This window comes from Patagioenas fasciata, chromosome 8 (genome assembly GCF_037038585.1).
Source record: "Patagioenas fasciata isolate bPatFas1 chromosome 8, bPatFas1.hap1, whole genome shotgun sequence".
Lineage (NCBI taxonomy): Eukaryota > Metazoa > Chordata > Aves > Columbiformes > Columbidae > Patagioenas > Patagioenas fasciata.
This window is the reverse complement of record NC_092527.1, coordinates 40,392,701-40,407,493: the sequence shown is the minus strand read 5'-3', so window position 1 is coordinate 40,407,493 and position 14,793 is coordinate 40,392,701. Positions and strand designations below refer to the sequence as shown.

Genomic DNA, 14,793 nt, shown 5'->3' with positions numbered 1-14,793 from the left:
CTTAAAAACCAACTGAATATTTTCACACGGTGCAGGTAAGAGCAAAACAAACGCATCTCAGTATTAGAGTATTCCAGAAAATCAGTACGGATGAAAAATGTATAACGGTGATGATTACAGTGAAGATACAAACTAAAGCGAAGGTACAGATCTTGGCTGGTGTGAAAAGCACAGGATTCCCCTTCACCCCTTAATTCTCAGTCTCTGATTTAGGCAGAAGACATTGAGCTATTTATATATTGTGCCTTAACTGCCTATCAGTGAAGGAAAGAAAGATGGAAAACTCCATCTTTTCTACTTACCAGCTAACTATAAAAGGGAATGATGCTGTTCGATGCAAGGGAAGGAAGCAATTAATATATTTATTTGTCCTTTAGAACACTGTTTAGAAACATAAATAACAAAACCCTTCCTTTTCCTGAGCTCGCCCCTGTGCAATTTCTTGCTCAGAGCAAGAAATGACTTCAGAAATACAAATTTCAAGTGTCTCCCTATTTAAAGGGTAACGGCGTAGCAGGCAGGACTCGCTCCGCAGTATTTCCCAGCGCAACAGCAGCTGGGATTGCAGCTACCAAAGCCTGAAGCGGCGTTTCCAGGAGGAGTTTTAGCAAAAATCGGCTCAGCTTTTTGTCAGATTAGTAGAACACATGCTGCGGGCAACAAGTCTAAAAGCAGACAGTGCAAAACTGCGAGAAGACTGAATTACTGAGGCAAGAAAAGTGGCCAGAAGGGATAAAAGAGAAATGGGCTGATAAAACTACACTAAGACTGCTCTGTCGGAGGGTCTGCTCCTCCACAAGTCAAACACTACAGTACTAAAGCCTCTGAAACACATGGCATTTCATTAGTGAGGATGCTAAATTACTCTTAAATGTGGATGCAGTGATACACAAAACTTTGCAAAGAGTTTGCAAGATGAATGCTGCAGAGTGATGTGATTTCTCTTTAAGACAAAACAGTTTTTAGGAACAGAAATTAGAACTCAGCTTAAATCGTTCAAGTTGCACTGAAAACCTGGGTATAATATCTTTGAGCGTGCTGCACCCTGCAAGCTGTCAGTGAATGTCCACGTCGGACCAGGAGGATCATCCTGGTTGACAAACTGGATCTTCTGCATCTTCTCTTCTGGACCCACCTCAGTCTTGAGTAGTAGACAGAGGAGACTTAATATAACCTGTGCCCTTATGGGGGAAATCAATAATTTCAAGACAAAACCTTAACTTTTCCATAATTGACATTGAATTTTTTTGTTAAATATGATTCAGTTTTGAAGACACTAACATTATATTCAGAGTTCTTTTCAAGCCTTGATTTTAAATCCGCAGTGAAACAGCATCTTGGAGGGATGATTAAGTTGTCCTACTGACTACCCAGCTGCATCCAGGAATGTCAAGTGTAGCACAGATGAGAAGCCAGAACGCAGAAACAATCAATGTAATTAAATTCGTCCCCCTCAAGACGACTTTTTAGAATATTAATAAGGTGTAGACAGCGTAGAGGGCGACAAAAAAACACTGTTGTATTTTAAGGGCTTTTTAGCTGCTTTTTAGTATCAAAACTGAAAATACTGTTAGTAAACCTTCTAAGAACAGGTTTTTGAGAATAGAATTCTTGTCCATATGAAATTTACAATTTTTGCTAAGATTCTACATCGATTTTTATGTTATATATCTTCTATATTGAAAGGAATACATACTAGCAACTAGGTTACTTTTTTTTTAATAACTAGGAAACTATTAAAAACAACAAGGTACCAAAAACGTTAACTGCTTTGGAAGCCAATAAACAACCATCTATAATTTGATTCCCCATTTCCCTCAAAATTCTGCTTATTTCTGCAATGAGAAATAGGTTCAAGAAGTTGTCAGGAACCTCCAGACGCAGGTGTCAGAAGCCACGTTAACTCCATCACACATCAATTCACAGCTCCCACTCCCAATTAAATACTCATTTAGCCGCTACGCTTTAGCCCAAAATATTTAATTGAGCGACAGTGTTGCAATAGGTTTTAAAGTCTGAATATCAAGTCCCAACTGCACAGCAACAGGCTGCAACAGTCACTAAAAAGGATGAAGTGTCGTGACTTTATAGTGGTTTACACACAGTATTTAAGTTAGTAGTAAAAAAATGATTTAGTAAAATTAAACAACAATTTTATCAAGTGTTAATCTATTTTGTTAGTGTCGATATCTCATAATCCAAGGCCACAAAGCAGTTTCTCCATCATCCTCTACAAACAAAAGACAAACATTTACATCTACCTTGTACAAACTAATATAAATTCACCATCGAAACTTTTAAAGACAGAAAGTAAGCTTTATTAGCCTATATTTTCAGGACAAAGTCAACTTAAACAATGAAGTGTAGCGAAATTTTGCTATCAAGAAGAAATTGCATTGATATGCAGAAACTGTACCAATTCTGTAACACCCAAAGCCCACGTGGACTAAAATCTTCACAGCCTGTTTTATTCATGTAATTATCTTTTAGATGAACTGCCCTTTCCGCTCCTGTTTAAATTACTATCCCATGTGAATTTTAATCCTTGAGCAGACATCTATGTGAGGAGAGGAATCTTCTGTTTAATATTTCGTGATTTACTCTTAGGCCGTTATCATGAATTATTTCCATGAAGGAGCGTCCTGAAGAACTCGTGCTAAACTTCCCTTTGGTCACAAAGGTCAGAAGTACTCAAGAGTTTTTACAAGGCTACTTTAGTATCTGGAAATAAACCTTTTATTAGACCAAGTTTCGGCATAAGGGGAACAAACTTAAATCAAGACTATGCCGCTGTAGTTCTTGGAGGGAAAAATTACTCAAAGCTGTATCAACCATTAATTAGGCTGCTTTTTATTCCTTTGAAATTCTAAAATATGCTGGTTTTCAGTACTCAGTTTTGTCTTGGAGATTGAAGTTATTCTAAGGTGGATCCCAGCTATTCAACAGAAAACAAATTATTTGAATCTACGACCTGCAAACTCTCAGAACAACGGGGGCAAATGAAAAAGGTTAAAACGATGAGGATGAAGTTAATTAGGTAGCACAGAGCACACCTGGAAGCAGTTCACTTTTAAAGGTTAAACATAGTGATAATTATTGAAGTTAATAAATACGGCAACAAGAAGTGAAAAATAAGCAAACGTAATTCCCTAATATAGCACCAGGATAGCAAAATAAGGTAACTAAATGATAATAATAGTAATTTTTTTTTAATCTAACTTATCTCTAGACTGTAAGATGCTTTAACAGTAAGAATGGATCTCAATGGCTTGCTAATGCTGGCAATGCTTTGGATCCTCAACACTTGTGATTTTCAGGTTGCAGTAGGAAACTTAGCAGAGATTGCTCAGAAGTGCATTAAGCTAATTTTCAAGTGATTAGTGCCTATCTGGATTCTTCCAAGATGCGGCATGCACTAGTGCCATGTCATCCCATTAATGTGACCCAGAAGGTGACACTATGATACTCTTTAATTCCTGCCTCACCTAACCTACTTCAAGACAAAGATTTAGGCTGTCCTAGAAATGCTTCTGGGATTTGGGCCTTAACATTACAAAGTAGGTAATAAAAATATAAACAGAAGGGGTGTTGATGGAGATGGGAAAAGCTCAGGTTGAGTAGGAGGAGGGAGGTTTCTCCTTGAAGTAAAGAGCAAAGGGACAGGCTGCCCAGAGCCCTCAGCAACCTGGTCCTGAACCTGAATTACTCTGATTCAGCAATCTTACAAGTAACCCACATATCCAATTATGAGCATCTAACAGTCTTAAAGTGAATCATATCAGTAACATGTGATTGTGTTAGAAAAGAAAACCCATCTATATTTTTAAGCTTGTTGCTAGATACCCTCCCACAGTCCATATGCTTAAAACTAAATGGTTCTGACTCCTCCAACTGTTTTCAATCCCTTGTAAAGCAACGTAATTAGAAAAAGTTCACTCTGCTGACAGTACGCAAAAAATAAACTCATTAACATATATTCTTAAAATCATTTAAAAAAAAAAAAATACATGAAGCTAAAACCAGGAAAATCCATCACACAGATCCCTAATCCCCAGCACTAGGATTTAGAAGATGGGATTAGCCAGAAAGAAGCAGCTTGAGCAAGTTGGCCACCTTGTCTACATGCCTTGAGCGAGGTGTCCACATTAGAGTCATAGAACAGTTTGGGTTGAAGGGACCTTCCCAGCTCCCCCAGTGCCACCCCTGCCATGAGCAGGGACATCTCCACCAGCTCAGGTTGCTCAGAGCCCCGTCCAGCCTGGCCTGGGATGTCTCCAGGGATGGTTCATCCACCACCTCTCTGCCCAACCTGGGCCAGGCTCTTACCACCCTCAGCATCTGGCCTGAAATTGCCCATCATGGCTCCACATCCCCCCCTTTATCGTATAACAGGCTCCACACACACAGTTATAACCCCTCTCGAGAGCACTGGATTTCACACGCTCACATTACGCAGCACGTGCACACACGAGCATATTGCGCCACACAACCCCCAAAGCACCTCCAAGATGTTCTCAGAGCCTCCGAGAGTGGCTGGAGGCCAAGCCAACCCTGCCGTGATCAGTGTTGCTGCACCACGAGCGCTTGGTGAGAACCTCAGGCAGTGCCTAGAATCAGAGAATCGTTTTGATTGGAAAAGACCTTTAAGACCATCAAGTCCAACCAACTAACCCAGCACTGTCGAGGCCACCTCTAACTCACGTCCCTGAGAACCTCATCTACCCGTGTTTTAATCCCCTCCAGGGATGGTGACTCCAGCACTGCCCTGGGCAGCCTGTTCCAATGCCCCACAGCCCTTTGGGGAAGAAATTGTTCCCAGATCCAACCTCAACCTCCCCTGGCGCAACTTGAGGCCGTTTCCTCTGCTCCTGGCGCTTGTTCCTGGGGAGCAGAGCCCAACCCCCCCTGGCTCCAAGCTCCTTTCAGGCAGTTCAGAGATCAGAAGGTCTCCCCTCAGCTCCTGTTCTCCAGCTGAGCCCCCCAGGTCCCTCAGCCGCTCCCATCACACTTGTGCTCCAGATTCTCCACCAGCTCCGTCGCTCTTCACTCTTCTCCCACAGAGCCCTTCGCTGCTGAGCAGCTATTGAACATCTTTTGTTTCTCTTTCTTTCCTGACAATAATTCAAATTCCGCACAGCAAACAGTCGTGTTCCGAGTCTGTCCTGGGCTGCTCGTTATTGCAGTCTGCAAGCCGCCATTGTTTTCCAAACACAATAACTCCATTTCACGAGTACGAAAAGGGAAGGCTGGAGGACACAACACCCAAAGCACAGAGAAACCCCACAGGGGCTCTTGCTGACTTCAACTCCAAAATTAACATCCGTGTATAAAAACAGTTTTCAAGGTGGCATTCACCCATCCCCTCTACCTTTTTGCAAACTTTGCCTCATTTGCTATAAACCCGAATTCCACAGCACGTCAGTGGTTCTTCTAGAGACAAAATTAGACGGTGATTCACGTTTCGGCCAAGCTCCTCAGTCAGGTTAGTGCACATCAGTGCTGTGCAATAAATAACATCGGTGTCTGGGAAATGGGAAAAGAAGGAAAATAATAATAAAGGAAATAACTCCTTGTGGTTCCCTTTGTGCCGGTATTAGTCCCAGCAGAAAACACGATGACAGAAAAGGCAGAATTTGGGTCCTCAGCCCTGGGGCTCAGCCAAGCACAGACTAATAGAACTGCAATTGCAAAGAGCTGTTTTGATCAGTCCTGGACGAGCCCCGTCTCACTGTGAAGGAATTTCAGAAATTTCAATTACAAAGTCCCTGCCTGTGTTTAATGAGCACATCAAACCCAAATTCTCAAAGGTCTGTTATTTGAGTTTATTTGGCCAAATTTTCATGGGAACGACATCTACGCGAACACTGATGCACAGGCAGCTGCCCTAAAATGTACAGTTTCTGTTGTAAACCTTCTAAGCATATAGTTGTTTTGGGGAGAAAACATAGAAAAACAGAGTATTTATCACAGACAAAACTTTACTGCTTATAGTTGTGCAGACAAAAACAGCCTCATTTGCACTGGAGCTTCACAGACACAAACGATTTAAGACACTGAGAAACTCCAACCCAGTGTTCCAAATTCAGTGATACTGTAGGTAAGTGAATATTTAGTATGTCCTAATCAGAAATGTCAGGCAAATATTTGCGATATATATAATTATATAATATTTAGATTCATCTCTTGCTTGTGTAGGGCTTATTCACTATTGGCAGTCTACTGAAAGATATTATTTCACCTAAGAAAAATGTTTCTGAAGCCAATAATTATAATCCCTGCCATGCATAATGCTAGAAGATGATACAGTCCTCGTTAATTAAGCTCATGGAGTTATCATGGGGAGGCTTAAGGAGACAGAAAAACAGATGGAGTTTGAAACTGAAAAGAGCCACATGGCACAGAGAATATTGCAAGAAAAGGTCATTTTGAGAGGAAACCTATAGATACAAAAATAGCACGAAGCAAAACAAGATTGTCAGGGCTGTGACAGGTGACAAAATCAAGTTTGGGAACGCAAGAATGGGACAGCTAGAGGATCAGTCTGTGGGGAATATCTGCAGCTCTACCACCAAAATATAAATGAGACAAATCTGGAACACTTGCTGAATTTAATAGGATTTCTTATCATTGATAGAAAGAACAAAAATAAAGTCACTTAGAGCTAATTTTGAAAGATGTGAAAAATCACAGAATGAGAAGGTTTTTGTGTTATTATTGCCACACAAACAGGTATAACACTAAAACTTACGTTTGCAAGCAAGCAAATCATTCGTCTGCTGGCAGCTGTTACATTAAAAACCCTACAAAGCTCGATAAATTGATCTTGATAGGCAACAATCAATTATTTGGTAAAATTTACAGCTGTAGATGCTGAAATAATACGACTGGTTTTATTCATCCTCTTTATACTCTTCAGAAGCAAAATATTTCATTTGGATGTAAAGAGCTGAAAGACAGAACTGTGCTGCAAATGCTGTTCTGCAGTAAAAAATGACAATAACATGGGTTTTGTCATAGGGACTAGAAACAAGACATTTTGTTCTTGAGGTCTATCTTTAATAAAAATTGATTATGAAAAAAGGTTATTCTGTTCAGCAATGTATATTAGAATGATTTATCTTTTACATCTATTTCAAGCAGCTCTTAAGCGAGCTCCCCTGCAAGAATAACATTTTGAGAGTCAAAATGAACTTTGCCAATGTCAGAACTGAAATGCCTTATTTTTCCCAAAAAAAAACTTCATACTGAGAAACAAACCAATTCCAATATATAGCAACATCTGCAGAGATTTGCATGCCACTTTAAATGAGATTTAGAGAGCTCTTAGAGAAGAATCTATTGCATGTTGTATTACTGAAAGAATTCACGTGTTGGGGAATCCCTAGTGCACCGATACCCTGATCTTATCACAAAGATCAACGCCACATTTATCTAACCAACTGCTTTTCGGTAAAAAACCAAACAAGAACGTGTTAAGTTGAAGACAGCATTGCTCTTTCGTTAATGAGGATGGATATTAATCAGTAGGTTTGTAGTGTGCTCCTGCAGTAATAAGATCCCCAACACAGCCGCCTCCTGAAAAATTAGTATTCGTAGGTATAATTCAAGCATATAGCTGAAACTTTTAAAATTATCATCTTTGATTAAGTCTTTTTTCTGCTTAACAACATAGAGTTGGGAAAAATAGTTTGAATATTAGAATTCTTGCCTAATGTATTTCTCTCCTCCGCTGTTAAAGTGTCCCCGGATCACTGAAATGCTGATGTTTTTGCTCAGAATGTTGTTCACGGTTTAATTAAGCACACATCCCAAACTTCTCGTGGCATCTCTGATTCCCTCTCCGCCACCCAAAGAGAATAAGAAAATCCACTTAAATCAGCAAATGGTGTTAGACCATGGTGTGTGCTGAGCCTGCAAAGGCCGTGGCACTGAAACCCACCCTCATTTCCCATCATTTCTGTTATTCCAGCTTAGACAATTTCTTCTGAAATTTCCAGTTGCTATTTCTCTTTTGCAGTCTGCCCTTCTTTGACCCCTTGATCCCTTTTGGCGCAAGAAACGCAGAGATCTGATTCAAACCTTTATTTTGTCCTTGAATTTGATAAATGAATCGCACGCGCCCTGTTGGCTTAACGGAAACCTTTCCATCGTCATTATTAGTTAACCAACTGCTTTTTCTCTTCCTATTTTTTTAGCGTGGAGTTGGATTTTAAGCAGCAAGAAGATAAACTCCAGCCAGTTTTGAGAAAACTTCATCCTATCGAGGAAACTCAGGTTGCACCTTTGCCTTATTCTCAGGAGAGCTACTCCTCCACTCCCAAGCAAAAATCCAAAACTGAATCAAAAAAGCATGGAAGGTGGAAACTCTGGTTCCTTTAACCCACGTCCATTACGTGTGGAGTCCAAGGCCTTCTCTGAAAATTATTTGGAGTTCCGTCCATCATGTCCAACAGGATCTTGGTAGACTGATCCGCGTTACCGGCCAATGTAGTTCTCACCGTATGTACCAAAAAGGCCTTTGTACCTAGAAACTCATGTCCAGATGCAAGGAGTTCAATAATAACCTTGCCGACTTTTCTTTGCAGTTCGCCAATGTGGGATGTAAAACCTGAATTGAGATTTGTACAAAGATGGAAAGTAAAACTATTCCCCCCCGCCCCCGCCTTTTTAGATCTGAAAGCGTCACATTCTACCCTGTTGAAGTGTAGGCTGTCATCCTATACGCAGCTAAATATCACTCTTGTTTTAAAGCCTTTTGGGGGTTCGGTTTATTGTCTTTAACCAACAAAAAAAGGAAGCAAGCCTTATGTTTGCAACGGTGTTCAGTTTTACAAATCCACGTTGATCGGGGAGTGCAGTTTTCAGCACATCAATCCTGGACAAAGCACAATTTTTCACGTGGTCCGAGACCATGAATCATCTCTAAGATGTGACTGTGTGTATATTTGCCTTCATGCGATGTAGACTTCAACCAACCTCTCACATTTTGACAACACACCGTCATTCCTAAGTTAGCTGTGTCCTCATCTGCAGACAAACCACGTTTGCTGCTCATCTCCAAAAACCTCCCAAAATCAGGATGAGCCTTTAACCCCCCCCCCGAGCTGACAGGGTCAAAGTTATGGGACAATCACCTGCCCTACATCTCACTTTTAGTCTTTCGGTACCCAAAAGGTCTAAATGCAACCACCCCCCAAACAGAACCATGAAAAACTCTACAGATTGTTGGCATTTGCCAGCATTTAATATCTTTTTGTAATGTAGCCTTTGGAAAACCTCTATGCTGTTGGAGAAGGCACCAGAAAAACTTATAGTACGCATCACGCTTTAAAACCTCATTGGAAGGAGCAGTAATTTTAAATACTATTTATTTATAAAGCTTCTCAGATGGGTTTCCTAACATACTATAATTTATATATCAATCTATTAATCATACTTGCTAACCGACACACTTAGATATGAATCAATTTGCCCCTTTTTTTATTTTAAATGACACAAAACTTTGCTCCAAATTACAAGCGGCAACTTTTTCCCTTGAACTATTTGTCACTGTCATTAAACTTGCATCTGGAATGACCAGTTCTGGAAGAATTTCTTTTGCTATAAGTAGCCAGGAAGCAGGAATATTTAAGTATTTCAGATCATTTGAGTCATAGTTTCACGTGACAAGCTGGTTTAGTAAGAATTGGGTTTGAAATTGTACACCCTGCAGCATCAGGAAGATACAAATTCTTCAGCCTTTAGGTAGAAGAAATGTAATCGTTGGCAGAAGAGTTTGCACACACTGAAAATGTAAGTGCTTTCATTCACACTATTTCTCCTCTCAGCTCAGCAGCAAATCCATCACTGCAAGAAATCTTGAAGAAAATAAACTTATCTTCCCCCCAAAGCAAAGAGCAAGAAGTGAAAATGGGAACAGAAACGCAGAAGATGTCAATGCCCACCTCCCAGTGAACTTCAGCATGTTTGAATGGAAAAAGAGTCCCCTTTGCAGTGAACCTTCAAGAGGGCTACGAGTTCTTGTACATAAGCAAACGATATCCTGAAGTATTTTTGTGGAAGCCGAAGGATGAGAAAAGGTGATCCTGTGTCCCAGGAAGAAAGTGCAATTGTTTTGTTTGGGAAAACAAACATGTTTCATGTATTTTATACCATTTTTAATTGAAAATATAAACCTGTTTACAAGGCAGCCCACCCTACATGTTTTAGAAACCCAAACGAGAAAATATACATATATTTTTTTTTTCCCCTAAAAAGAAATATCAAATACGGACATAACAAGGAAACACAACAGTATTGAGCATTATTTTATGATAGTGTTAATAATTAATGAACTCATCCATGCCTAGTGTTGGGGTTTTTTTGGAAAGAAATTCAATCAAGGCTCTATCTCTCAGTGGCAATCAATTCCAAATCGTTAGTGTCACCCAATCAATAGCTTTTCCCATCAACCCGTTGCGAACGTTCTGGAGCGCGGGGACAAACCTGAACTGTTTTTCCGTGCGGTTACCGACTCACGCAGAGACCAGATTCCCTAATTATTCCAAACGACAGAGGGAAATTCACCAGGGAAATATCGAAAGAGCTATAGGTGGAAGTTCTCTCGGTGTGTTCTGTACATGGCCAGGCTATTTTCTTAACAAGTTGCAAATTTTTAATTTTTTACATTTTTTTAAAAACTGGAAAAGCTAAACATACATATAGTCTTGCTTAAAATTACATATGGTGTTATATCTTACCATACGATGTAATTTGTAATAAAATGTTTTTGCAAGTGTGTAAAATGTTATCATATTGTATTGCATTTAGAATCACTCAGGCTCAGGTTAAACACTGAGAGAAAAACCCTCATTCTTTAGAGCTTTTAGTTCAATGTGACTGACAAAGCTATTTTCACCCTAACGTAGAAAATCTTATAAAATGAGGTGATAACGAACAAAAAGCATCTTCACTTTCAATGTGCCACATAACGTAGCTTTGCCGAGTTCAACGACAATACCATGCACTTTCATACACTAATTTGCTATATGCACTTTCCTCCCATATCATGCTTAAAAATACTTTTTAGTCAATAAATACTGCGGTGATTTTATATTACTTGCTATCTTCCGAGTCCGTATGATTTCCATGAAGCAACAGTTACATTCTTTGTTTTAGAACTATTAGGAAACACTATTCATGTGGGTATCACTTGTTTTCTTAAAGGAAAAACAGTCACTGTAAAAATAGTTTAAAAATCAGGATAAACTGAAAAAAAAAAATCACGATTAAAACTGAAAAATCCTACCATTGGTACAAAGTGTTTGCTTTTTCTTAAGATGCAAAACCACCGCCTATGACTTTAATTTCACTCTGTTTTAAAGGTTAAACACTTTTTCAAAATCAGATAGATTCATTTTTCATGAACAGTTTCAAATCAAGTATACTGTTAGATCGCATTTCTTTAGCATCTGTATAAAACACATATTATATATTACTACTGGAATTAGTTAACTGGATTGCCACTAAAAATATAACCGCTATACTGACACAATTCTGTTCTAATAGAACGGAACGGACTGCGTGAAACAATTATTAGTATTCTTCCAGCATCCATAAAATACAACCATGGCTTATTAAAGTAACTGGAGTGGTAGGAATTTTCTCTCCATTTATTTAGGTGAACGCAGCTTGTTCTGATAAACACTCCATTGCTGCATTGGGGATATTACTCATTTTACAACATTAAAAAAACCCTCAATATTAGCGATGGAACAAAATCACGACCATCACTCAACCACCACTTCAGCTTTTGTGAAATTCGCTTGCAATCCATAATTCCATGTGTTTTTGGAAGTGAAGAAAACACACAACTCAATAAAACAAAGGATGATAATTTTATGCCGTAAAAGTCCGGTGAAGAAAATAAGGCTTTCTCCCCAACGTTTTAAAACTCATCCACCCTAAACTTGACAGATTTGAAGGCACAGGAAGGCAACTGACTTCTGGCTTCAACTCCTAAGTAACTTCAACCCCAGAACTCCCTCCCGCGACCCTCAATAACTCATGATTTACTTAGACTTGGCTTTGTGTTTTACTGCCCTCCAGCAAGTCATCCTGCCCGGAAGGTGCCAAGAGATGGAGAATCCACCACCCTCTTTGAGGAGCACCTCTAAATCTTCTTCCTAGTAACCTCAAGATGGTTTTCACACCTCACACGACAAATCACTTGTGTTCTCTATGTTCTGGTGACTTCTTTATCACATCCTTGTTCTGAAGTGTAAACGGGAGAAAAAGCGATATGGAGAACACTCCACTCATCAGTAAAGTCCAAGTCCCGTCCTGTCCACTGCTTCCTAGTCATGCACCTCAAGAGTATCTAAAATAGCATTTTTTTTCCCCATCACAGCAGGTGTTCACGCTGACTTTGTTCACCACAAAGCACCACCTGCTTTTCAGAGCCACCCCTCTTAGGGACAAAACCTCTCCCTATGTTCTTGGCTCTTAAACATTTTGCTGTATCAAAATGGGATCTGATTTGTTCCACCACATAAAGGAACCAAAAATTGTCTGTTTCATAGGCAACGATCATACAGTTGCACGAATCTGCCAATGGAACTACCTTCCAAAAATTCTCCACATATGGATACAAAGAACACCATCCTTTCTGAAATTAAAAGAGTTCAGCAACGAGCTTGTTTTTCTTTGTAAATGAAAAACATAGCAAGCTGCTGACCACAAGGAAGCAGGGACGACTCATGGTTCATTTTGGACCTACCACCTCGGCCAGTCACTTCGATTTACTGAAGGAGGCCAATAGCCTCACTCACATCCTCAAAAGTTACCAGGCAAGGAAAGAGATGCTTTTAAATTATAGAATAATAGAATCATTTTGGTTGGAAGAGGCCCTCAGGATCATCGAGTCCAACCATAACCTACCTCTGGTATTAACCCATGTCCCTAAGAACCTCGTCTAAACGCCTTTTAAACCCCTCCATGGATGGTGACTCCAGCACTGCCCTGGGTAGCCTGTTCCTTCAAAAAAGAGACTCAAACATGTGAATTCAATTTATTTTCTTTCTTCAGACAGCACATTCTTCAGTAGGAAGGATTTTGTGAGCTCTGGGCACTTGGAAAAGTAGCTCAAAGCAACAAACTCCAACCTTCCATCAGACAACTCACGATCTGCATCGAGTTCACTGCGATAACCCACTCTGAACCTGCTACTCAGCGAATGGACCAAGTGAAAATCACCGTGGGACTTCCAGGGGAAAAAGTAACCAAAAATAATGAGTATTAAACTGGCGACAAGATTCTTCTTGCACATTAAAAGCTCGTTTGCTACGGCAGGCTGGAAACTAATGCTAATTTCCAAGTATATAAATTCACTGCTTTCACTGAAACAACCTGTTTAAGTGGCCAGACTGTGCTTAATCTTAGTTAGTACAGACACCGGTGAAACTGAGGGATGGGGTTTTTGGAAGTTCTGGAGACTAGAAGAAATTTTGCAGTTCCACAAATGAAAACTGAAATTCAATTGGCTGCCAACTTCTACAAAAAATATGGTCAAATCAGATTTTAGTTTATCACTTATACTCTGTTTTTTTTATTTATTGTTTAGTTTTCCTTCTCACAACTGGTCTAACTAATTTCAAGATAGTTCTCTTTTGAAGATAGGTGATGAAAATAGCTTATGATTTTTATATAGAAGCTCACACATATAAGGAAGCAAAAACTCAACAAAAAGATGAGCAAAGTCAAGTGAGGCTCCTGGAGAATCAATCCAGCCTGTTCCCCACTGTAGAAAAGGCACCACCTTCAATTAAACACTGTTAATGGGCAATTTAATGCTGAATAGACAGAAACTTTGCGACAGATGTGGGATCCAGCCTTGAAGAACATTGAAGACCAAAAAAACATTGGAAGGTCCTACCCAATACCCAGTCTTCCTTATCCTCCTGAAACAGTAAATCCAGTGTCTTACGTTCCCCTTACATTAGCACACCCAGCAACCTCGTCTTCTATTTGAAGACTTTGTTCACTAATGTAAAGAGTACATTATGTTTAAGCCTCCCACTTCCATCGCCTCTGTTCCAATATAACCACATTTTCAACCGATCGCTTAAATTCTTTACAATTTTCTGACTTATCGCACAGAACTCCAGCCTCTCGGAAACACTGGCTGTTCTGACTTAACACACGCTCAAAAATAACTCAAGTCTAAGCCACCAAGCCTCAAACTCCAAAGAGTACACAGAGAACATTACTAACATACGAACTGAAACGATTTCTACAAACCGATTGTCTTTGATGTTGACCCCTACAGACCCAAAGTTGATGCATCCCAAATGCCACCGTAGTTCCACAGCAACTGGGGCGGAGGTTTATAAAGAATGTGAGAAGGGGATTATTAACCCATGTTTCTGTATTGCTGCCTAACAGAAAAGGAGTCTTGTCTCCAACTGCATCTTCCATTTGTTGGAGATAATCCAAGCAGGATCCTCCAAGGAACGTTTCCAGAATGAAGCTAAGAGCTGATAAATCTTCACAGATATATAGCTCACCTATACACGAGCAGATGCCAATTCCTCTGGACTTTTTTATAAGCGTATTATGCAACATCAGGTTTTGGATGAAGATGACACAGCTTAAGTAATTCTCCAAGGTGAAAACGTGCCAGCTTTAGTACACCGATACCGCTCTTTATTTAAGAAAAAAAGGGCAATGTTCTGTAGTTTACTTCATTTGAAAAAGTTGTTACTTGGACTTTTCCTCTATAAGACCCTTTATTTTTAAAATTCATTCCTCATACTC

General features: G+C 39.7%; 2 protein-coding genes across 4 annotated transcripts in view; one reads left to right on the top strand and one right to left on the bottom strand.

Moving 5' to 3' along the window:
* The window catches only part of INSYN2A (inhibitory synaptic factor 2A), a 42,660-nt gene extending 31,563 nt beyond the window's left edge, over window positions 1-11,097 (top strand). The window contains exons 4-5 of one of the 2 annotated variants that reach the window (XR_010651796.2): window positions 8,196-8,499; window positions 9,828-11,097. Coding sequence is in view for 1 of the 2 variants with exons in the window: in XM_065844009.2 (XP_065700081.1) it covers window positions 8,196-8,379 (184 nt within the window). In the remaining variant the exon portion in view is untranslated. Of the gene's footprint in view, window positions 1-8,195 lie in introns of both variants that reach the window. The other variant, XM_065844009.2, reaches the window with a different exon arrangement.
* The window catches only part of DOCK1 (dedicator of cytokinesis 1), a 277,211-nt gene that overhangs the window by 176,502 nt on the left and 85,916 nt on the right, over window positions 1-14,793 (bottom strand). The gene's annotated exons all lie outside the window — the stretch shown is intronic.